The sequence below is a fragment of the Eschrichtius robustus genome, chromosome 8 (genome assembly GCF_028021215.1).
Source record: "Eschrichtius robustus isolate mEscRob2 chromosome 8, mEscRob2.pri, whole genome shotgun sequence".
NCBI classification, from domain to species: Eukaryota; Metazoa; Chordata; class Mammalia; order Artiodactyla; family Eschrichtiidae; genus Eschrichtius; species Eschrichtius robustus.
The window spans coordinates 102,323,119-102,348,099 of NC_090831.1; the positions used below are offsets into that span (position 1 = coordinate 102,323,119).

Consider the following 24,981-nt stretch of genomic DNA (forward strand, 5'->3'; position numbering starts at 1 on the left):
AACTCTGGGGGTTGTTTCGTTTGTTTTGTCTTTGTTTTTTAACTCAGTAGTAAGAAAGTAAACACCACGCAGGTGTAAATATTTTGAATGAAAGTGGAATGAGTGGCATACTCGGGATTAGTTTCACTGTGGTAGTTCTTTTCCCACTTCCTCATATCCTATAAGTGAAGGGACTGCAAGTATCTGCCTAAAGCAGATATAGATTTCTTCTATCATAAACTATGTTAAGTACATTTAATTCTAATAGAATCCTTTTCTTTCACCCAACACTATGTTTTGGGTGTCTACCATGTGCCGGATAGTCTCCTAGTTTTGGGGATGTAGTAGTGAATTAGATGGACATAGTCCAGGCTCTCAGAGTTTACATTAAATGAAGAACACAGGCAATAAACAAACAGGTAAGCATATAATGAATCAGAAAATAAAATAGAATAATATGATAAAAAGTTATTAGGTGGAGGGAGAAATTTTACATAGTGTGACCAACAAAAGAGATAGTTGAGATGAGATCTAAATGGCAAGAAGGAGCCAGTCATGTAAATAACTGGGAAATAGCATTCCAGACAGAGGAAGTAGCAAGTACAAAGGCCCTGGGGTAGCAATGAGTTTGGAAGACCAGTGTGGCTGTGGGTAGTGAGCTAAGTTTACAGTCACATGAAATAAAGTCCAAGAAGTAGCCAACAGGGGTCAGATCATATATAACCTTGTAGGCCATCAGAAGGAATTTGGATTTTAATACTAATGCAATTAGGAGTAATTGGAACATAGTAAGTAAGCTAGTGACATGATCTAATTTAAAATCTATGTAAATTTATGAATTTCATAAAACATGTTAGCTAGGTGGATTGTCAAGATTGACTGTAACAAGAGTGGAAGTCAAGTGTGGTAGGCAGAGTTCCAAGATGAACCCCAAGAATCCTGCCCCTGGTATATATGCTTAGTATATTCCTTTCTCCTTCTGTGTGGACAGAACTTGTAAACAGGGCGAGATGTTATTCCTGGGATTAGGTTCTTTTATGGCTAAAGTGAAAGGATTTTGCAGAGGTTCCCACAAATGGACTCTGAGTTAATCAAAATGGAGATTATCTTGGGTGGGCCTGACTTACTCAAGGGAGCCCTTAAAAGAGAGATTTTCCTGCTGGCCTAAAGAAGTGAGCTTTCATGTTGCCGAAGGAAGGGGCCATACGGCAAGGATCTAGGGGTAGCCTCTAGTTGATGAGAGTGACCTTACGCCAATAGTCAGCTATAAAATGGGCACCTCAGTAATTCAAACACAACAAACTGAATTCTCTCAACAGCCTGAATGAAGACCCTGAGCTTCTGTGGAGATTGCAGGCCCAGCTGACACCTTGATTTCAGCTCAGCAGAGGACCTGGCTAAACTGTGCCTAGATGCCTGACCCACAGAAATTACGAGGTAATAAATTCATGCTGGTTTTTTTTTCTTATTTATTTATTTTTAAATTTTTATTTTTCAGCTTTTAAAAACATTTAAAAAACAGCGGAGTTGAGTAGATTGTAGCTTAATTTACATGAGTCGCAGTGAAGATGAAGAGAAGGCAATAAATTTTACAAATGTTTGGCATGAAATGTACGAAACTGGGAAAAGGTGCTATTCATTGAAATGAAGTCTGAGGGAAGAACAGGTTGGCAGAAGGAATGATGGATTAGGAAGCTGCTGTGGGCATGTTAATGTGAGGTGTCCCTTAGTTTCCCAAGTGGCCATGGTGGATAGGCAGTTAGACAAATGAGTCTGGAATTGAGAGGGCAGGTTAGAGATGTAAAATTGGTGGTTACCCACATCCAGGTGGATTTATAAACCATGGAAATGGGTGTGATAATTTCGGAAGTAAATGGAGGTGAGCGGAAGAGGAAATGCACCTGGGACCCCCTATGTCTTAGAGGAATGAGCTAAGCGCATTTAATTCTAACAAAAAATCCTGTGGGCAAAGCATTATATTTTCATTTTACACCGAAAACACTTGAGTCTCAGAAGGTTAAGTGGATCGCTCAAGGTCACAGAATGTAGTCAAGCTGGATATTTACACCCAGGATGAATGTTGAAAACACAACCTCTCTTCATTAAAGCCTAGTGTCGTCAACACCAGCTCCCAGGTGAAAAGAGAAAATTCCATATATATTGCAAAACATCCATAAGCTAGAGTACAAACTTGATGTTTTAAGGACATTTTAGAACACCATATAGGAGTGATGGCACCATAGGAGAGACATGCCTTGACCTAAAGCATATATGTGCGTCACTGTTGATATTTAGGAAGATGGTGTTGTCGATGCAGTTCTTATGCCCATGTACAAAATCGCAAATCATACTAACGAAATACACAGTACTGGTCTCAAAAGAATGGGTGCAGTTGTGGACGTTTACAGCCTTGAAACAGATTTTGGCCATTAAGAGTGTGATCAGCTGGTATCCACACTGATTATAGTCCTTTTGATTAATGACTGTTCTGATGATTTCTGAGTCAAAGTCACTTTTCAGTTTTGTATTTATGTACTTCCAGAGGTTTCTTCTGAAATATTAATTACTCGTTACTCATGAGCCAGGCTTAGATTTCTAACAGCAATGGCAAAAGTAGAAGCGGCAGCAACAACAAATGGTTAGGGTTATTGACAATTTCCTCCCTGCCAGGCCCTCTGCTAAGGGCTACGGATGCACTATGCCATTTAATCCTCATAATAATGTTATAAGTTCTAGTCTTGCCTCCATTTTACAGATGCAGAAACTGATGTTTGCAGAAGTTAAGCTAATACATGGCAAGACTGAAATCTGAACCAATGTCTAAGTCCAAACTCTGCAATATACAAATTTCTTCTCTAGTATTTGCCAGAGAAATTCTTTCTTAGAAACACACATTGCTCTCTTCTGCAGGGGGGAATCATGGTAGGTTTTGAAAGTGGCTATTGCTAAGTAACTGGTTTGCCTTCTTCCTCTGTGATTAATCAAGATGGGAGGTTAGGGAAGTGGGCTTTGAATTTAGGGTGCCTATAAACACATCTCTTTTACCATTTCTAGGTTTGTGAAGCTATAATAGTTATTATTTAACATATAATTAGTAACAGTGACTGTGCTAATCATTGATAATTCAGCTTCCTTCCAAGCTGTTTTGTATACCCACATATTTCACTGCTGACACCTACAAGCTGAATAATATACTTTGATAATCAGCAAACTACAAAATTTTACTTGTGATATCTTCCATTCTTAATCTGATAGATTTGCCTTTTATGTTATTAATAGCTGTTGCATTTGTTAAGTGATATTGATGCATCAAAACTCCTCTGTTATGAAAGCAGTAATTGTCCCTAATAATATTTCCCTTAATAGCTTTATTTTAATATCAAAAGATTATTCAGTTACTTAGATGATTCCCAGGAACAGTCAGCACTTCATTTATGTCTTGGTACAGTTCATCGCAACCAACGTTTATTGATCACCTACCTGTGCCCCTTGTGGGCTAAAAGATGAAGAAGACAATAATTCATGAAGCCTTTAGAAGTTTGCAATCAGGGGTGGTAGTTGTGCATAAGACAACTTGTGTGGATAAGACAAATTTATAGAAATGTGAGTATAGTTTATGATAAGAGGAGATGGGAATGGAAGTTCTGGAGTAACTGAACAGAGTTTCAAGTGATACAGCATCCACACAAGGAGAGAAAGAAATTGGCAGAATTGGCGGGTCTTTCAAGAACCAGAGTAGAAAGAAATGGGTTACTTACAGGGTGAGATTTGTTAACAATAGTGTTAGGAAAGGAGGAGATTGGGTGATGACTAGAAGGGTCTATCAGTGGAGCAGAAGGGTCAGGTAGAGAGCATTGAGCAAGCAGGATTTCCCTAATGAGAAGAGGAAACAAAGACTATTTCCAGAATGCCCTATTCCAAGGATTAGTCATAACTAATGGTGAATTAATCACAAGGCAGTCAGAATTCAGGTGTCACAGGTACTAGATTCAAAGATTAAGAACACAAGAAATTTCATACCTTATGGCTGAGTTAGAGAATTGGCTTAGTCTTCTTAGTATTGTTCTGAAAATCACTTTCTAAGCTATACATCAGCTTATGACAGTAAGGGAGTGGTTCAGTCAAACTAGCCACATTCCCAGCTTTGCAACTCTTTCAAATAATACTTGTTATGTGTGCAGGTTTATATTTTATAAAAAGAAAATGCAACGCATGAATGCAAATACCCATGCAGTCTTTACTTGTCACTGTCAGCAAACTTGCTTTTTAAAGACTTTTGCCAACATGGCCCCCTCACAGATGGTCAGAGAGGCAATGAGGCTGCAGAGTGAAAAGGGCACTGGGACTCAGGCCAAGTGCCTCCACTGACGAGTGATCATGATTTAAACTCTTGGAGCCTCGGTTTCCTCATCTGTGAAATGAGGGCATGTATACACGTGATTTGAGAGATCTCTGTCTTCACTTGTCCCTTTTCATTATCACTCAGCAGGACACATACTTCTTTCCCAAGACTGACATTTCTACTCTTGTTTCTATTCCATTCCACTTCTACCTGACTCTTAGCCAATCAATATATTCTCTCTCCCTCTCTTGCTCGCTCTTTTTCCCCCAAACTTCACATAGCTCTGTTTTTACTGTCTCCTTCCCCTGAGTGTAAAACCAGACTGACACTACACTTGTTCTAAAGGAACGCTCTACCTCTGGTTATACCATGCTTGTTCTTTTTTCCTTTTCTTTGTCAAACTTGAAACAATCATTTAAACTAGCTGCCTTGCCCTCCCACAATGTCCTCACTCCTTAACTCTCTTCAGTCCGAGTTCTGCCCCAAACCCCACTGTTCCACTGCACCTGCCCTCTTGGAGGACCCTGATGAGAACCAAAAGCCTCTTCTCAGCCATCACCCTACTTGACCCTTACACAACATTGCATGCTCCTGACTCATCCTCCCTTTGGAAAATGGTCTCCTCTGTCTTTCAAAATCCCATGTGCTCCTGGTTCTTCACCTACCTTGATTAACTTTTCTCATCTTCTTAATATTTCCTATGAATCTATCCAGGTCTCAATTCCTTGAACTTTTTTTCTCCCTATGACCATTTCTATAGTCAAGATTTTAATATCTGTGTTTATATATATAGAGTTCCAAATTTATAACTAATTTGAACAATGTATTTGCAAATGCCTGCTGAAAATCTCCTTGTGGATAGATTCTGAGCAGGCCACTTCAATATACTCAAAATAAAATTTATTTATTTCTCTAATGAACCTGCCATGACTTCTCTAGAAGTTCATGACATCACTATCTATACAGCCATATTGTCAAAATTTCCCAGAGTTGCCTTAACCCCTCCTGACCCTTACATCCTCACACCTAGTTACTCACTACCTTCTGACTGTACAGTGCCCTAAGTCTAAATCCCCCCATCACTTCACAACTGATCTACTTCTGCCTCTCATCATTTGTCAATACATTGGTAATAAACTCCTAACTGGTCTCCCGTCCCCAGACTCTTAGAACGCCAGTGTGCACACTGCTATTCTCAACTGTGCAAAGACACGCACAGACTATTCCACTGCCTCCCTGAAAAACTGATTACACGATTTTTGTGCTTTGATTTAATGGATTATTTGCATTCATTTTCTCCATAAACATGGTGTTTACCTCTTTTAAGATTGGGCCAGGTTACACAGACAAATCTTCTCTACTGATCAAGGGGTGCTGCACAAAGCTAGAGTCCTCTTTAAGGATGCACGTTCAGCTGTCTCTAGGAAGGTAATATTTTAGGGAGACAGACTTTGGGGTCTGACTGATCTTGGTTTGGTCTTCAAACTGCTAAGCTGAACATCAACTTTCTCAACTCTACTAATAATAGCCAACATTAATGGAGCACATGCTTTGTGTTAGGCACTGTTCTAAGTGCTATTTATTTTATGTAAAACTCAAAACAACTCTCTGACAGAGAGAGAGATCTTATTATTATCTTCATTTTTTTTCTGGCAAAATAACAGGCTTAAAGACATTAAGTAATTTGTCCAAGAGCTGGTATTTGAACACAGACATTTTAATCTCAGAGCCTATACCTTTAATTACCACTGTATACCACTTCCACAGCAAGGATATATAGGATTCGTGTGCACTATAATATATGTAATTCATCTGGCAAGGGCTCAATACATGTCACTTTACCTTCTTCCCTATATGTCAAAAAGCAAATGTTATTATGTTTAAAATTTTTTCATGGTTTCCATATATGTATGTTTTGTCTAGACAATGAGATAGAATCTTCTTTCCAGTAGGTTTTATTTTTTGCGTTTTCCGAAAGAATTCAAAACCATGCCTTGCACATTGTCAGTCCTCAACAAAATGTTTGTTGATTGACTGAGTGAATAAGTGAAGATCTGTTTTTTATTTGCACAGAATAAAATTTAGCTTTCTCAGAATTCATTGTTCTTATTTCCTTTGTGTAAAAAAGAGAACAAAAGACATCACATGTATAATATATAAATATATTTTATGTATAAGTAAATAGATAGATAGACAGATAGATAGATAAGGCTTTTAAATGTGTTATCCAGTCTCTTCCTCCCATAGTTTATTTGTAAGATAGCACCTTTTTCTAAATGTCAAAGGCAGGAAACCATTGACTCTCATGCTTATGTACCCTTTGGAACTTGGCAAGACCCAAAGTGAATTTGTACAAAATGATCGTTGGTATTGCTCAAAAAGATGGCAAGCAGTGTCAAGAGAAAAGGTGAGATTATTGTAGTTGTTTTGGAAATAAAGGGCGATTTCTCTCTGGCTCCAAACATCTGAACATAGAAAATAAATCTTTTTTATTTTCTGCAGTTTTAAGTTTCTGAAACTTTTTCCAGTGAAACTGAAGGCATTTCATTCCATTGTTGCTTTGGGTTGCTGTTGTATTTTTTAGGGTCAATATTTAAGAAAACATTTATTAAATATCTAGTTTGTTTAATAGTGTCAATTATATTTTGTTACATAAGGTTGTTTTCCCCCTTCTATTTTAATATTTTCTATCAAGAAGGGATTCTTTGAGTTTTTTCCAGTTTTCATATAACTCTTAATGTTAAAGAAAACTTGAAGAAAAGAAATCACTAAATTTCAAAGTACATTTTAAGTATTTTCTAAATTTAAAGAACATTTTGGCCAAATTCCCATGATTAGGAGAATTAGAAGATTAGACAATTGGGGAAAATAGTTACTGAAACATTTTGCTCAAAGTGCTACAATGCTCTCAATCTGTCATTGCAAATGGATGAATGCATTCATAGAGTCAAAGGAACAGTTAAATAAAAGAAAATTTTGTCGATACATCGGGCAAGAACACAAAGACCAAGGGCAAACTCAATATGGTCATTTTGACAATACCAAGTAATTTTCATGGGAATGGTGGAAACCAGCAGTTCTCTAACACCAACAAAGATAAAAAATAAAAAATTGGTCTAAATTTTAGAAAAAGAGATTTGCAGAGAGGACTGAAACGTGGAATCTCTTTCTTTGGGGGATTCGTGTGAAAGGACAGAAGTCTAGCTTTCAGAAAGGGATCAAGTACATTTCCTATCTTGAATTAGGAGATATATGGGATAAATCCTCTCTGCACTAGGAATTTCAGAAGTCTCCCACTTATAAACCAAATGTCTTTCTAAGGTTCCTTTCTAAGTAGGCCGTTGGAGTACACATGATGGTTGTGTACTAATAGAAGCAATAAGCGCACATGGAGGTCTGTGTTATAAATTCCCTAAACTGTTCTGTTAGTGTTCTTTTTTGTACATAAGTTCTCATTCTTTCCAGAATGGAGGGTGACATTTTTTGAATCTTGGATTTCTTGGAACATCTTGCAAATAATTTCAGAAAGTTCACAGAGTTTGTGAATCTGTTTCCTAGAGTGTGGTTTTCCTACATTTTTCTGTGAAAAGGACCTAAATCCTGTTCCAAGGCATCCTCAACACTGCCCACCTTCCAGGCACTCTGACAATTATCTGTCCTATTAGTCCTTGAAAATATACCTTGAGTGCAGGATCAGATTGAGCTCTCACAAAAAAAAGCGTGGACTTTCAGACTATTGCTTCAATAGTTCTTACATGTTACCAAGTATTTTTACATAGTCTACTTCATTTAATTCTCCCAATAATCATATGAACTGTGACTATTTTAGGTATGAAAAAATTAAGTCTTGGAAGAGTTATTTACTTTTTATTGTTCAAATTCACAAAGTAAGTGACTGAAAATTGTGGAATTTTTAACTCAAGTGCTCTGACTGTATCCAAGGTTCCCCATTTTCTGCACTGGGGTAACATCACAGCATTAACTTATATGCAGATTCCTACATCTGTCCTTAGAATACTTTATTACTGCTATTTTTGGTAATTGCACAATCCTTCAAATCTTTTTCAATCTCAACACCAAATTTTCTGTAATGAGCAATTCTGTTTCCTGCTCATCATTTAAGTTCAAATGTCAGTTGCAAAACCCTACATAAATTGTCCCATGTAAACAATCCCCTTTCTTTTTAGGTAACTACCATTTGCAATATTATTTATAATGAAAAGTGTCTTCTGTGTTTGGTAAGCATGGTCATCCAGGAGTTGTTTCTTTTAAGGTGACCTTGCAATCTGCAAACACCTGTTAATTCACTATGTCCTACATATTTAACTCTATGGGAACGAGTAGAAGGGCATGTTTCTAGACATATAGAAGTCCTGATGGGGAACAAAGGAGAGTTAACTCAATATAGCATCTCTGTCTTTGGATTCTCTGAAACAGGTAAGAATAATTCTTATAATTTGTGTGCTGTCCATTTATTAAATCACCAGTCCAACAATTTTACTTACGTATTGAAATGCTCAGCGAAGATCAGGTTGGTGGAGGTACCAGTGATCGTTGTCAATCCACCAATGGTAGAAGAGTAAGCAATGCACAAGCACATAAGTTTACACATCATGTGGTCCTTCTTTGTTCGATATTTGTTTCCTGTGCCTGAATTCTGTCCAACAATAAAATGTACTATGAGAACAGCTCTATTTGTGGTCATAACAAACAGTAATAGCATTTGTTATGGGCTGAATGTTTGTGTCCACCCCACCGCAAATTTCATATGTTGAAGCCCTAACCCCCAATCGGATGGTATCTGGAGATGGAGACTCTGGGAGGTAATAGGGTTAGATGAGGTCATGATGGTCTGGGCCTTGCATGATGGGATTAGTGCTCTTGTAAGAGGAGGCACCAGAGAGGTTGATCTCTCTCTCTCTCTGCCATGTGAGATCAGAGAGAGAAAGCAGCCATCTGCAACCTAAGGAGAGAGCTCTCATCAGACACTAATCCTGCTGGTACCTTGATCTTGGATTTTCAGGTTCTAGAACTGCGAGAAATAAAATTCCTGCTTTTTAAGTCACCCAGTCTATGGTATTTTGTTACGGCAGCCCAATAATGCAACATTTATCTTTCCATCAATAGAAATGTTAACAATAAAAATACATAACCACTGAAGTACTTTACACAGTTTCATTCATTCATCCTTCTTTCTTATTCCTGAGCCAACTCTTACTTCCTTTCTTCCCTTCTCACCAGACACTCCCAAATCTTTCCAGGGTTTTCCCTCTGAACTGGTGGTACATGGTCAGTGAATTCCGAAACCTCTTTTTGGAGCGTTTCTTTATTTTGGCACTTTCACTGATCCTCCCCAGAGGATACCACTACTTCTGAAATGGAACTTTTCAACCCCTTATACTTCACTGTTGAGAGAGAGTCAGTGTCCTTGTTCCCCACCCTCTTCCAGAACATTAATCCTCCACTGACATGAAAATAAATCAATTTTTCTTTAAGGCTCATATAATTTGGCTCTTTCTCTGCCTATTCTTTTGAACAGGATGTTCTGATCTCCCAATCACCCACTGCCATCACTTAAGATGACATGCCCATCTGGCACACAACATTCCTCATCCTGCAAATCCTGTCAGCATCTGGATAACTATACCATCTTCATGAGTAACTCCTTAAATATCCCGGCTTTACACATTTTTTAAATCTCATTTCCAGAGACTTTCAACTCTGCTCTTCCTGTCACCCTCTCCTCTAGTTCCTGGACAATAGCACATTCTCAAATGGCTCCATCTGAAAAAAAAAATCACTATTTCTAATGTTTCTGTTTAAGAATAGAACTCCCTAAGGTGCAATACAAAAGCAACTTCATTCCTTCTGTTGGTCTGATTCTTGCTATCCCTGGGGTGAAATCTGGGGTAGAATCTATAACATTTTTGGTCACTTCATTTAATAAAGAGTCTTTCAGTCATGTTTAGTTAAAAAAAAAAAAGCAACCTCATTTCAGTAGCTGAAATAAAGAGTCCTCTATCTACTAGCAAAAGTCCAAACTTTAGTAAAGTTAAACTTTTGCTTGTCCCCTAGATCAGGCTTGCTGAAAAGCCCATAGTTGGAAGTAGGTTTGTGGGTTTGTATTGTTCTCTCTCTTCTAGCTCCAATTTCTCCCACCATTTGCTAGTTCTAGTTTCTAAATCCTCCATATTTGGAGTGGCAAGGGATGGACAGTATCGGGAGAGGAGCAGTAAGGATTAGGAGAGGATAAGATACGATGTTAGTACTCTTTATGTTTTATTTTTAAATATCTTTATTGGAGTATAATTGCTTTACAATGGCATGTTAGTTTCTGCTGTATAGCAAAGTGAATCAGCTATACGTACACATATGTCCCCATATCCTCTCCCTCTTGCGTCTCCTCCCACCCTCCCTATCCCACCCCTCTAGGGGGACACAAAGCACCGAGCTGATCTCCCTGTGCTATGCGGTTGCTTCCCACTAGCTATCTATTTTACATTTGGTACTGTATATATGTCCATTTGCATAGCAAAGGAAACCATAAACAAGACGAAAAGACAAAGCTCAGAATGGGAGAAAATATTTGCAAACGAAGCAACTGACAAAGGATTAACCTCCAAAATATACAAGCAGCTCATGCAGCTCAATACCAAAAAAAATAAAACCCAATCCAAAATTGGGCGGAAGACCTAAATAGACATTTCTCCAAAGAAGATATACAGATTACTCTTTATGTTGGATGGATGTTCCAGATGGCCTCATCTGGTGGGCGGTATTATGGATTTATGCGTCATAGTGCTTTTAGAGATTCCTGTCACCCAAATGAGAACATCAGGTTGCTGCTCCTTCTGTGGAGTAAGGCACCTCTTCCACTTATGACACCCTGTGGTTTCTGCATGTGACGGTCACCCTATCTCTTGATGCAGAGGTCGCCTTGCCCTGTCAAGAAGCTGTCTTGGGGAAAGTTGCTTTTAAAATGACCCCAGGGCTTCCCTGGTGGCGCAGTGGTTGAGAATCTGCCTGCCAATGCAGGAGACACGGGTTCGAGCCCTGGTCTGGGAAGATCCCACATGCCACGGAGCGACTGGGCCCGTGAGCCACAACTACTGAGCCTGCGCGTCTGGAGCCTGTGCTCCGCAACAAGAGAGGCCGCGATAGTGAGAGGCCCGCGCACCGCAATGAAGAGTGGCCCCCGGTTGCCGCAACTAGAGACAGCCCTCGCACAGAAACGAAGACCCAACACAGCCAAAAATAAATAAATAAATTAATAAAATGACCCCAAATACCACTCCTCTCATACATCTGGCTCATGGGAAACAGGCACCTCTGCTCCATTGGCAGTGAAAGTGCAGCTGACTCTCCATTAGATAAGGAGACTCAGCAGTGACTTTCACTTTTAAATGTTTCAAGAGTATGTCAAATACTAGTCCACTGATCTGTAGGAAACAGAGTCTCAAGTTTTCCAAGTGGTGATTTCTCAATATCTATTGCACTGTCTCGAGGTAAATGGAAGGCTCCCCTGCCAAAAAATTGATCATACAAGTTGGAGTTTAGGAAGATATTCTGACTTTCTCCAAAGGTAGACTGTCTCTCAACCTTCTCATTTTCAACACTAAATTTAAGAGTCTAAAACTGTTTTTTGGTCACTTGCTTTGCAAATCCTGTGTAACTAAAACACAGGAATACTTATGGTATGTGCTTGATATGATAGTTCTTCAGGGATAGAAAGAGCCTCGTTTTACCACCTCATTAACCAAGAATTCTGCAGTCACAGCTTCTTTTCCAACTTCGCTGTTGAATTACTTCTGTCCCTGTTGTCCTTTGACTCTATTGACAAGTCTTGGTCACTAAAGCATCTAGTTATTATTCCCAATAGTTTGGTCCTCTCCTTTCTACATTTCCTTTCTTATCCTGTTTAGATTCCTTGGTAAACCAATTCAGTAACTTTCTTTTTTAAGGCACTTTTTAAAACATCTTTATTGGGGTATAATTGCTTTACAATGGTGTGTTAGTTTCTGCTTTATAACAAGGTGAATCAGTTATACATATACATATATCCCCATAGCTCTTCCCTCTTGCGTCTCCCTCCGTCCCACCCTCCCTATCCCACCCCTCTGGGTGGTCAAAGGCATTTATTTTTAAAGCCACTTTATTGAGGTATGATTGACATGTAAAATGTTGTACATATTTAATATATACAACTTGATGAGTTTGAGGATAATTATACACCCATGAAGCCATCACCACCATCAATAACTTTCTCAACAAAACCCTAAACTCTCGTCTCTCTTTTTTTTTTTTTTTAATTTTTATTTATTTATTTATTTATGGCTGTGTTGGGTCTTCGTTTCTGTGCGAGGGCTTTCTCTAGCTGTGGCAAGCGGGGCCCACTCCTCATTGCAGTGCGCAGGCCGCTCACCATCAAGGCCTCTTTTGTTGCGGAGCACAGGCTCCAGACGCGCAGGCTCAGTAGTTGTGGCTCACGGACCTAGTTGCTCCGCGGCATGTGGGATCTTCCCAGACCAGGGCACGAACCCGTGTCCCCTGCATTGGCAGGCAGATTCTCAACCACTGCGCCACCAGGGAAGCCCTCTTGTCTCTCTTTAGAATGATAGTTCTTTACCAAAATTTTAACTTTGGATGAACCCAACAATTTACTTTCTCTGTGTCACGTCTGCCCCTGAGCAGCCAAGTTCTGTTGGTGAAAATTACACAGAGTAGGGCTTCCCTGGTGGCGCAGTGGTTAAGAATCTGCCTGCCAATGCAGGGGACACGGGTTCGAGCCCTGGTCTGGGAAGATCCCACATGCCGCAGAGCAACTAAGCCCGTGCACCACAACTACTGAGCCTGTGCTCTAGAGCCCGTGAGCCACAACTACTGAAGCCTGTGGGCCACAACTACTGAGCCTGCGCTCTAGAGCCCGTGCTCTGCAACAAGAGAAACCACCGCATGAGAAACCCGCGCACCACAACGAAGAGTGGACCCCGCTCGCCGAAACTAGAGAAAGCCTGCGTGCAGCAACGAACACCCCACACAGCCAAAAATAAATAAATAAAATAAATAAATTTATAAAAGAAAATTACACACAGTAGAGGAGAATAGGCTCCCAACGTTCATGGTCACAACCTTCAACTGCTTTGTTACTGCTGCACCTCTACCCTGCTGTGTTTCTCTCACCGAATGATTCTACCTGTCTCGACAAGAAAACTTAAAACCTTCCCACTTCTCGTTACACCTCCCTCATAATGCTCCCTCCTCTCACTCTTCACGGGTAGCTCTGCCTCCTATTCCACACAGAAAATAGAAGCTGGTAGAAGTCTCACTGTCAAAGGTAGAAACATACTTGCATCTGCCCTTCCTTCCGTATTCTACATACAAAGAGAGTAAATCTCCTCCAACTTGTTTCTGAACCCCAATCTCTCAGGCCTTCTCAGAAACCTTATACAATAGACTTCACTAGAATTTTCCCACCAAAGTTTAATCATTTTCAAGTCATCTTTCCAAAAGAAGAACAGAAGGCCTTTTAACCCCCCTCTGAATGAAACTACTGCCCACAGCACATCCATTTTCACAGCCAAACTACTCAAAAGAGTTGTCTGCATTCACTGACTCCATTGCTTTAACCTCTCCAATCTGGCTTCTGTCTCTTCAATCCACCAATACGTACTTGCTATGATTACTGATAACCTCCATGTTACTAAACCCAATAGATATTGTTCAGTGTCAGGTTTGTAGACCTCTCAGCAGCACCTAAGAGAGTTGATCACTCCTTCCTGCTGGAGAACTCTTCTTTGGGCTCTGTGATATCTCAGTCCTCTGGGTTTCTTCTACATTTCCGCCTGTTCCTCTGTCTCCCTTGCCAGTTCATTTTCCTTGATCCTTCCTTAAAACTGGAATTTCTTGAAACTCTGTCATAAGTACTTGTCTCTTCTCATAGTAATATTTCTTCTTAGGAAATCTCATATGTTTTCATTGTTTTAATGAAAGATAAAACCAGACCACCAAACTTGTTTTCAGCCAGACTTCTCCTTTTAGACCTATCAATCCAATTGTCTGTTCGACATAATTTGAATGTCTTAAATAAAACTCCAATCCCCAAATGTTCAAAACCAAACTCATTATTTCCTTCCTCAAACCCTGTTCTTCTTCAGGATCATCTATATAAGATAATAGCAATACCATCACCACAATTACAAACACTTAGAGTGTGCCTAGTATGCAAAAACACTGCTTCAAGTTAAAATCAAATAAATGATTTAATTCACATTTTTCTTACAACACAGTGAGGGTAGTACTGCTAGTATCCCACTTTACACATGAAGACATGAAGCACAGAGAGGTTAAATGGCTTCCCAAGGTTATAGAGCCTGGAAATGGTAGACTTGAATTTTGAGACCATGGAGGGCTCATACCCTCAGCCACTACACAATATTTCTCATCCTCCTTGAAATCATTCTTTTCCTCATCCCACCAAATCCTGTCAATTGTATCTTCTTAAATACATCTGGAGTCTGTTGGGTTTTTTCCATCTCCACTATCACGTTTGGTCTAAGTCATCATTATCTCTGATTTGAGTTACTGTAATCACCTCTTTATAGGTCTCCAATTCTTGCCTATTTCAGACCTGTCTTGCACACTGAGCCTTTTAAAAAAAAGAACTGGATGTATTTAAGAAATATGCGAACAGAAGAATTTCCCCATTTCATACATATAAGCATGCTGTGTGTGACACTGGCACTGAAAGATCCTTTTGAGAAATGATAGGAAAAAATGTCTGCTCACTAAAAGCCATCATGGATGTGGGAATGGCATTTAGCATGGCAGGGTCAGGACATTGGATTGTAATTTGCCTTTTACTTTCTAATTAACTTAAAGGTTAGCCCCTAAAGGTATCTACCCTTCACCCCAAATAAATTAATTTACAAATGTCTCCTTTTGCCTTATATTTCTTACATGGGAATGATTTGTATTTTCCACATGATAAAACTTTCCATTGAAAATTTGAAAAATAAAGGATATGTAAGTAAAAGAGTAAAATAAGTTTAAAAATTCTTATGAGTGATACAAAATGACAAACGAAATTTAGGGCTTAACTATTAGCTATTTTATTAAAGGAAAGACTTCAAACACAAATCAGAAAGTGATATATAATTTGGATATTATTAAATTGATAATAAGAAATGGAAACTTAAAGATGTAATGTGCATGTAATTTCTCATCATCACATTAAAACTTCCAAAAATACAAAGAAAAAATTGGATTTCATAAAAAATTGGACTTCATATATGTATATATGCAGTCATATATATAAAATAATGATAAAACTGCACTGGCAGATATAAAATTAAAAAAATAGAAAAATATTGACATATTTGCATGCTTTAGGCCTTATGGACTTCTCGTACTTTTTTCCTATATAAAGACTTTAAAACATACGTGAATGCTACAGCACAAAAGGTGATGTTTCTGCAAATATCGTGGACAATTTAGAAAAGCATTACAAATTCAAGTTAAATTCAAGTCCTGCAGTAAATGGTAATGGCAATATATCATAAAACACATCAAGGGTTAAGTGGAGGTCTTTGGGAGGTGGCATGGGGTGCACCACTTGCGTTATCTAGCCAGTAAACATGAATCCCAAGCAGTCAGCTCTACTGTTATTTTTACTTAGGGCATGTGATTGCTGGACTGGACTAGTTTGAAGAGATGATACTGCAGTAAGGGGTAAAAGTTGAGGACCAGAGGGATAGTAGTAGAGGGCAATGGGCGGGAAAATACAGCTCTTAAGTCTGAGATGAGCCACTAATTAAGCCAACGATTGGTACAGAAACTATAAAAAGGAGTGGGGGGAGTCCTTAGCAAATTAATCTTCTGCTCAAGACAGTAGTTTCAACCTGAGACCAAGTGTTTGACCCTAATCTAAGAGGGTGTTGTAATAAGTCACTCAGGGTAGAAAGTAAGATTCAGACCCTAAGAGCACATGTTTGCAGATTATCAGACTAATCATTACTATGATTTTTCCATGAGTGGAGGAAGAACTGGGGGGGGGGGTGTATTTTCTCCTAGGAGTTCGGGAGAGAAAAAAAAAAATCCAAAGTAAAGAAGGGAGAAGCAAAGTGTCTAGAGGGGTGAGGCTGGAGACAGTCAGGGATGAAGTGGCCAGAGAAAACCTCTTGTGCTGATGACCAAAGGACACTGCCGTGACTATACTGTGAATGGGAAAGTGCTTGTTTTATGTTTCATGATGAGAGACTTATGTGACATTAAATGTATGGAATGATGTAATTTTTTAAAAAATAAAAAATATATCTACATACACATATGTGCCTAGAAATAAGACTGAAATGAAATATGTCAAGATATGAGAGTACCTGCTACCTTCTTGATACTTTTTGTATCTTCCACAATCATAAAAAAGTTTTTTAATATATAAAAGAATCATAGACTATTAGAACAGATAGGTATTTAGAGATAATCTGGTACAAAGACCTAAATTTTCAGAAGAGCAAAATCTCAGTGTGACATAATGGTCACAGCAGAATTGAAGCAGATTTCTGTGTATCTGAGTTCCCTCTCAGTAATTTCCCTCGTGTCATCTTGCCTTCCAGAACACTTTTTATTTATGTGAGTTTTTTAACCTACATCTAAAACTTTACATTTAATTACATTTCATATTGCTTAGCGTGTTTTTATTCAATCCCAATTGTCATCATACATTCGTATTTCCCACAAATATATGACATCTAAGACCTTGTGAGTATGTCTCACAACTTCTTTCAAGTGACTGAAAACATTTTGTCCAGGACATGACCAAATTCAAAATCCTAAGATAAGCTGGTGCTGCTCAAGGGACATTTCTGAACAGAAATCCTGCAGGTCCAGCTATAACTCACTATTGCCACCTGGTGGTAGTGATTGCAGACTCCAGTGATTAGCACCAACCCCGGGTGCTAATAATGCATACATGAATCACCACGAACTAAACCAGTGGTCTCCACTGCACTGTACAAAATAATTCATTTGGGTGAGTGTGGTATAAAAAACATTAGGGGTTCCATTTATATTTCGATATTTATGCAAGGCAAATTGCACAAAATATTAGTTCCTGCTAACCATTTTCTGCTTGCCAAAGACAGCCAGTTTAAAATCTTCCAGCTCTTTTTGGACATTTATTTGCACTTACTTTAACAGTATTCATATGATACCATCTCTTGATTTCTCAGTTGAAGGCATTACAGTTAAAATTCCACTATGTTAGATGATGAGAATTTAGCTATCTTTCACAGCATCCTCCACTGAACACACTTACACTTTTCATGTCTCCATCGCTCTCCCATTATGGCTATATCATAATTCTGCTTAGAGCAGAGTTCAGTGTTCAGAATGTTGTCTAGATATCTATTAACAGCTGAGCAATGGGATTTATATTACTTTTCCTGTTTTGTGTCCCCTGCTTACTTGCTTAGCTTTCTAAGTGGATACCACTAAATCAGCACCAAATATTCCCTGGTTGTTTAAATCTTCCCTTCGAACAATCAGGTGACAGGACGCCTAATCTACATCAAATATTCTACCAATTCCATTGTCTTAGAGACATCTCTTCCAGGGCTTTTCTGCTTGTCCTACATCTAGTCATTTTCTTCTTCTAAGACCTGCAAAGATCTATCTAGACTTAAGTCTAACCTCTCCCTTCATTGGTAGTTTGGGTATTGATTTCTAGATTGGAAACAATGTTACTCAGAATTTTGAAGCCATTTCCTCCTTACTGCCTGGGAGTTCCCAGTGTTGCTATAAAGAAGTCTTCTGCCATTCATTTTTTTATCTTAAGGAATCTGTTTTTCCCCCTTTCTGGAAACATTTAGGGTCTCTCTTCATTCACCATGTTCTGAACTCTCATTGTCCTTCCCTATGTGCATCTGTTGCGTCAATTTTGCTGGCACCCTGTGGGACTTTATGTCATAAAAATTATATTCTTTTATGGAAGTTTTCTTGAGTTTTGATGTAATCTCAGTCTTCTCTATTCTTTTTCTGAAACTCCTATTATTTTCTTATCTTGTTTCTTCCTTTTATACTAAAATTTCCACTTATGTTTTATATCTTTACATTATATTGATATTTTGTATTTTATATATTTTCTATTTTATTTATATATTTATTTTTTGCTTCTCGTTCCTCTTTTATAGAATGTCATTCATATTTCATGAACGCAATTTCTTTGTTCACCTCTCTGAATATATTAATGATAGTTTCTTCCCTTGTGTTTTCAACTTCTTGCACAGTCTCTGTTTCCTGCAAGTTTCTGTCTCCTTTTTGTTTGTTTGGGTCTCTCTCTTTCATGCCTGAGGCAGTCTTCAGATATCCAGGAACTTTGGTGGTTTGCTCCTATTTAAGGCAGTGAAAAGCTGGTTGGAAGTCCTGTACATGTGCTTTGGGATTTGTTGTTGACTGTGGGCACACATATAGTATCTGACTGGAGCTTTTTTTGAGAAAACCCAGTGCTGTATATTTTCATCTTTTCTCTTGTGCTGATTGCATTCCCCAAAGCAAAACCTCCTGGTCCCTTGCCTACTGTCACCTGGAGGGAATAGGCCTGGCTATTAGGGACAGTGGGGTGGAAGGTGGGGTTCTCACCATTCAACATATTAACTGTCACTCAGTGTCCCTGTTTTCATTGTGAAATCTGTTCCTGACCCTGAACTCCTTCCCGTCTGCTTTACCGTGTCTAAAGACTACACTTCTGTTTGGTGGAGGAGGAGCAGCTGCGTCCATGTAGAGGTTGGGAAGAAATTTGTGGATTTAACTGTTTCATAAGCAATTTTTTTACTTACCCTCACTTTTCAACATTTTTAAAAACTCTGAGGGCTGCTGCTAGGTAAATTAGATTGCTTATTTTTTTTTTTAAACATCTTTATTGGAGTAAAATTGCTTTACAGTGGTGTGTTAGTTTCTGCTTTATAACAAAGTGAATCAGCTATACATATACATATATCCCCATATCTCTTCCCTCTTGCGTCTCCCTCCCTCCCACCCTCCCTATCCCACCCCTCTAGGTGGACAAAAAGCACCGAGCTGATTTCCCTGTGCTATGTGGCTGCTTCCCACTAGCTATTTTACATTTGGTAGTATATATAAGTCCATGCCACTCTCTCACTTTGTCCCAGCTTACCCTTCCCCCAGCCCGATAAAGAAGATGTGGTACATATATACAATGGAATATTACTCAACCATAAAAAGAAATGAAATGGAGGTATTTGTAATGAGGTGGATGGAGTTAGAGTCTGTCATACAGAGTGAAGTAAGTCAGAAAGAGAAAAACAAATACAGTATGCTAACACATATATATGGAATCTAAGGAAAAAAAAAAAAAAGGCCATGAAGAACCTAGTGGCAAGACGGGAATAAAGACACAGACCTACTAGAGAGTGGACTTGAGGATATGGGGAGGGGGAGGGGTGAGATGTGACAGGGTGAGAGAGTGTCATGGACATATATACACTACCAAACGTAAAATGGATAGCTAGTGGGAAGCAGCCGCTTAGCACAGGGAGATCAGCTCAGTGCTTTGTGACCACCTAGAGGGGTGGGATAGGGAGGGGGGGAGGGAGGGAGATGTAAGAGGGAAGAGATATGGGAACATATGTATATGTATAACTGATTCACTTTGTTATAAAGCAGAAACTAACACACCATTGTAAAGCAATTATACTTCAATAAGGACGTTTAAAAAAAAAAAAGATGTGGTACATATATACAATGGAATATTACTCAGCCATAAAAAGAAATGAAATTGAGTTATTTGTAGTGAGGTGGATGGACCTAGAGTCTGTCATACAGAGTGAAGTAAGTCAGAAAGAGAAAAACAAATACCATATGCTAACACATATATATGGAATCTAAAAAAAAAAAAATGGTCATGAAGAAGCTGGGGGCAGAACAGGAATAAAGACGCAGACCTACTAGAGAATGGACATGAGATTGCTTATTTTTGTAATTTACTGTTGACTTAAGAATTCCACTTTCATGGGATAACTGAGGCATTTCCCACCCATTCTTTAACTTTCCATCTTCGAAAATGATTTTGCTGTCATCTCCTCTCTTGATAATTTTATAATTGTGACTTATGACTTAAAAGTCTATTCTTGTTTTAATGGAGATTTGGGATAGAGTGAAGGTAAATGGACCTATTCAATCTGCTATCTTGTTGGAAGATGCAATATTTCTCTTTTTACATTAAAAAAACCCCAAGAAATAAATGATTCTTGACTAATAATTATTGCACAGATTGACTTTAGTGCCTTCATGGCCCATACATTGGTGGATGATGGAGGTAAAGGGAGAGGAGAGGAAAGTTCCATGTGCACAGAGGGACTGACAATAGGGCCCTGCCCACTTTGTTCACTCTCGGCATATTGAGTTTATCTGGGCTTGGTAAGTGGATAACAAATTATCCTTTCTAGTTTTAATTAAACTAGCCCTCCCATAATGTGCTTACGGCTGTAAATGATTTCTACAGGAAATGACTTATGTAAAAAAAAAACAAAAAACCTAGAATGAAGATAATACAAGAAAATATAAGAGGATATCCTTCTCCTACTTGTGATATGAATTCTTCATGAAGATCTGGAGAAGATCTAATTAGCAATAACCTGAACAACTCAGAAGAGCTGGTAACAAATTTGAAGTTATCAATAAGACTCCTTGAAATAGGAGTTTTATCCACTGTAGTTAATAAAGAATTATGATGCATATTGTGAATTGGGATATTCGTTTATATAGTAATAGTATAACAAATAGATATTCAAAATTTAGCACTCAAGACAGGACTTTTCATAAAAATTCTATGTTTCTAGCAATGTCAAAAATCAATTGAATCCAGGATTTATTTTACAAAATGTTATATCCTAAATGTTAAGTATGTAGAAGCTTCCTTTGTAATTTCTTAGTGAAGAGCAAAAAATCAAAACATACATGCTATTAGAAAAAAATCCCGTTCTTTTTATAGTGGTAAAAATGACTGAAATGATGTATAAATAATATAGCAGCATAGGACGTCAGTATAAGTGTGTGTGTGTGTGTGTGTGTGTGTGTGTAGGATGATATAAAAAATAAAGAACAAAAAAATAAAAAAGAATGCAGGAAAGAGAGATGGAAAGAATAAATATTTAGAAAAAATAGAAATCTGGCACTAAAAATTATTCTAAATTTATAAAGTCACAGAAAGTTCAAGGGGATCAAACTTGTCAGGCAAAAATTTCTAACCTGGATAAAAATGCAAAAGCCAACAATATGCTTTTTATAAGAGAAACATCTAAAGTATAAGGACATAGAACTATTGAAAGTGAAAGGATAGAAGTAATGTCAGGTAAACACTAACCTAAAGAAAGCTGGCATTGCTATTACATTATCAGCAGACAAACTCGAAGACCCCAAAACATTACCATAGATTGAGAGGGACACTGCAAAATGGTAAAAGTGTTAATTAACCAGGAACATATAACCATTCTAAACGTTATTATGTGATAGGGATAATAACATAATCTGAAAATATATAGAAACCAAAATTGACAGAACTATCAGGAGAAATAGATATAGCCACATCATGGAGGGAGATTTTAACAAAACAGTTTCATTAATTGCTGGGTTAAGCAGACAAAAAATTGTTAGGTCACAGACAATTTGAAAATCACAACTGGCAAACTTGATCTAATAGACTTGGAAAATACTGCACCCAGTAAGTTGAAAATACGCAATCCTTTTTTAGCGCAAGGAAATATTTATCACAATTGGCCACATGCTAGTCCACAAATCTGCCTCAACAAGTTTAGAGGAACTGATGTCATACAGACCAGTTTCTGACCACAGTAAATTTATGTTAGAAATAAAAAAACAAAAAGTAGCTACAGAAGACTTATTTATTTCAAAATTTAAAACACATGTCTAAGCAGCTCATGGATCAAAGACTCTAGCATAATGGAAATCAGAAAACACAAAGAACTAAAAAATGTGGAATACAGCTAAAGTGGAAGAAATGGAAGAAAATTTGTCTCCTCAAATTCTTACTTTGGAAGAGAAGAAAAGCTCAAAAAAAGTAATGCAAATGTATACTTTTAAAAGTAAATGAACAGAAACTAAATGCAAGGATAAAATAGACAGAACGAAGTAATAAAGAGAAGAAACTAATAAAGTAGAACATGAAATAGGATCAAAAGAGCCAAAAGCTGGTTCTTTGACAAGACTTATAAGACATAAAATCGACATACTTTTGGAAGAATTATTCCAAAAATGTTTAAAAGCCTAAGTAAAAATATTAGGAATTAAAAGATACATAACTAAAAATACTGTATAAATTAAATAGGTAATAAGTGAATATTATAAACAACATGCTACTAAATTTGAAATGGAATGCATAAATTCATAGAAAAATATAACTAAAACTCAAGGAGAAATAGAAAATATGAATAATTCTGAATCCAGGAAAGTAATAGAATAATTGCTAAGTATATGTATATGCCTTCTGCTTTCTCCCTTCTGTTTCCTGCTAGCTGGAACAGAGAATGGATAGAGGGAGATGAGGCAGCCATCTTGAACCATGAGGTAGCCATCAAGTGCTGATGATGGCAGAGCAAGGATAGAAAGAGTCAAGGTCATCATGATTGTGGAGTCACCATACCAGCCTATTTCTATCTTATTAAAACTATTGCTATTTTTGGTCTTTGTTGAGATGAAGAAGTAACTAATATAAGTGGTAATACTGAAAAGAAAATAAGAAAATGATTAACATGAAATTCTGGACTGTGGCTACGTTGATAAGGGGATGGATGTGATGGTGTGAAGAAAGGAGATGGAATCAGAGAAGAGCTCATGGAGAATTCTAGAAATTGTTATGTTCTATTTCTTAAGCTGGGGTGTTGGTAAATACCATTTTATTCATCTTATTATTCTTTTAAATTTTTGTTACATTCTTTAAATATGTATATTAAAATATTTCATAATCAAGATATATGAAAAACAATTTGGGGACAAAATAAATGTATTCCTTTGTTAGGAAATATCATTGGAATATGAAAAGAAAAATATTGTTGAAGATTTTAGGAAACAAAATACAGTATTAGAATAAATGTTATGGTATGGGTGGTTTATTGTACAGTTAGAGGAAAGTACAGATGCTTCCAACATGGCTAAGCTCTTGTTATTTGCTAGATAATATTTTAACAATATAAAATGTGAAGAACCACATTTTTGTGATTCAAAAATGAAAGATATATGGAAGAAAAGGTATCAATAGTCAATCATTTCTTTAATAACAAAATGTTTTGTGGAAACCTAGCTAAGTAAACCAATGGAGCCCAGCTAGGGCTTTGACTACAATAAATATTAAAATCTCGAGTGAGGTCGTGTTCACAGGTTGCTGCTATGATTCCTCTCTTTTTTTAATGAATATTAAAATAAATTATTTACTCAGAAGTGAATTTACCCCACCAACTGTTGCCACCCGCTTCTCTCTTCTTTCGGAAGATACATCTGGCAGAATTTCATGTGGATCGGGTTTGACCTGTTTGCTGATACCCAGGCATTTACCTTCACTTTAGTGAAGCCTCTTTGTGGGGCATATTGGATCCCCAGTATATGTCAGGAATATCATCCTTTGTTCTGATTTAATACCATTGATAATGAGGCTTCCAAATTCTCAGTTGAATGGAATGAGTTCTCATAAATTGGATTAGTGAGTAGAATAGTTACAATTTCTTTTGAAAGTTCAACTTCATCTTGTACTCCCAGAGGCACAGAAAACTGCCAAGTTAAAAAAAGACCAAGTAAAGGGTACAAACTTTCAGCTATAAGATGAGTAAGGACTTAAGAGCCATCGCAAAACATGGTGACTAGAGTTGACAACACTGCACTTGACAACTGAAATTTGCCAAGAGAGTAGAACTCAAATGTTCTCACCAAAAAATAAAAAAGAAAAGAAAAGAAAAAAGGATAAATATGTGAGGTGATCAATGTGCCAATCAACCAGATGGGGGAAACCATTTCACCATGAATACTTCATCAAATCACCACGATGTACACTTTAAATATCCCATGATCTTTTTCAACTTTATTGAGGTATAATTAACAAATAAAATTGTAAGATATTTTAAGTGTACATCATAGTGATCTGATCCACATATACATTATGAAAAGATTAACCCCATCCAGCCCATCAACACATCCATCACCTCACCTTTCTTTCTTTCTTTCTTTCTTTCTTTCTTTCTTTCTTTCTTTCTTTCTTTCTTTCTTTCTTTCTTTCTTTCCTTTTTTTTCCTTCTTTTTTTCTTCTTTTTTTCTTTTTTTTGGTGAGGCATTCAAGTACCAGTCCCCTAGCCAATCTCAACCATACAACAGTATTATCAACCCTAGTCCCCATGTTTTACATTAGGTCCTCTGACTTTATCTTATAGCCAAATGCTTATACTCTATTACCAACCTCTCCCTATTTACCTACCCACCACCCTGCCCCAGCCCCTGGCAACCATTTTTCTACTCTTTGTTTCTATGAGTTTTACTTTAAAAAAAAAAAGATTTCCATATATAAATGAAGCCATGCAGTATTTGTCTTTCTCTGTGTGGCTTATTTTACTTAGCATAGTGCACTCAAGTTTCATCCATGTCAT

General features: G+C 37.6%; 1 protein-coding gene across 1 annotated transcript in view; it reads right to left on the minus strand.

The window, feature by feature from the left end:
- Nucleotides 1-24,981, minus strand: part of SLC13A1 (solute carrier family 13 member 1) — a 75,809-nt gene that overhangs the window by 21,217 nt on the left and 29,611 nt on the right. Inside the window, exon 7 of the mRNA XM_068550073.1 lies at nucleotides 8,827-8,978. Coding sequence (XP_068406174.1) covers nucleotides 8,827-8,978 — 152 coding nt within the window. The remainder of the gene's footprint in view (nucleotides 1-8,826; nucleotides 8,979-24,981) is intronic.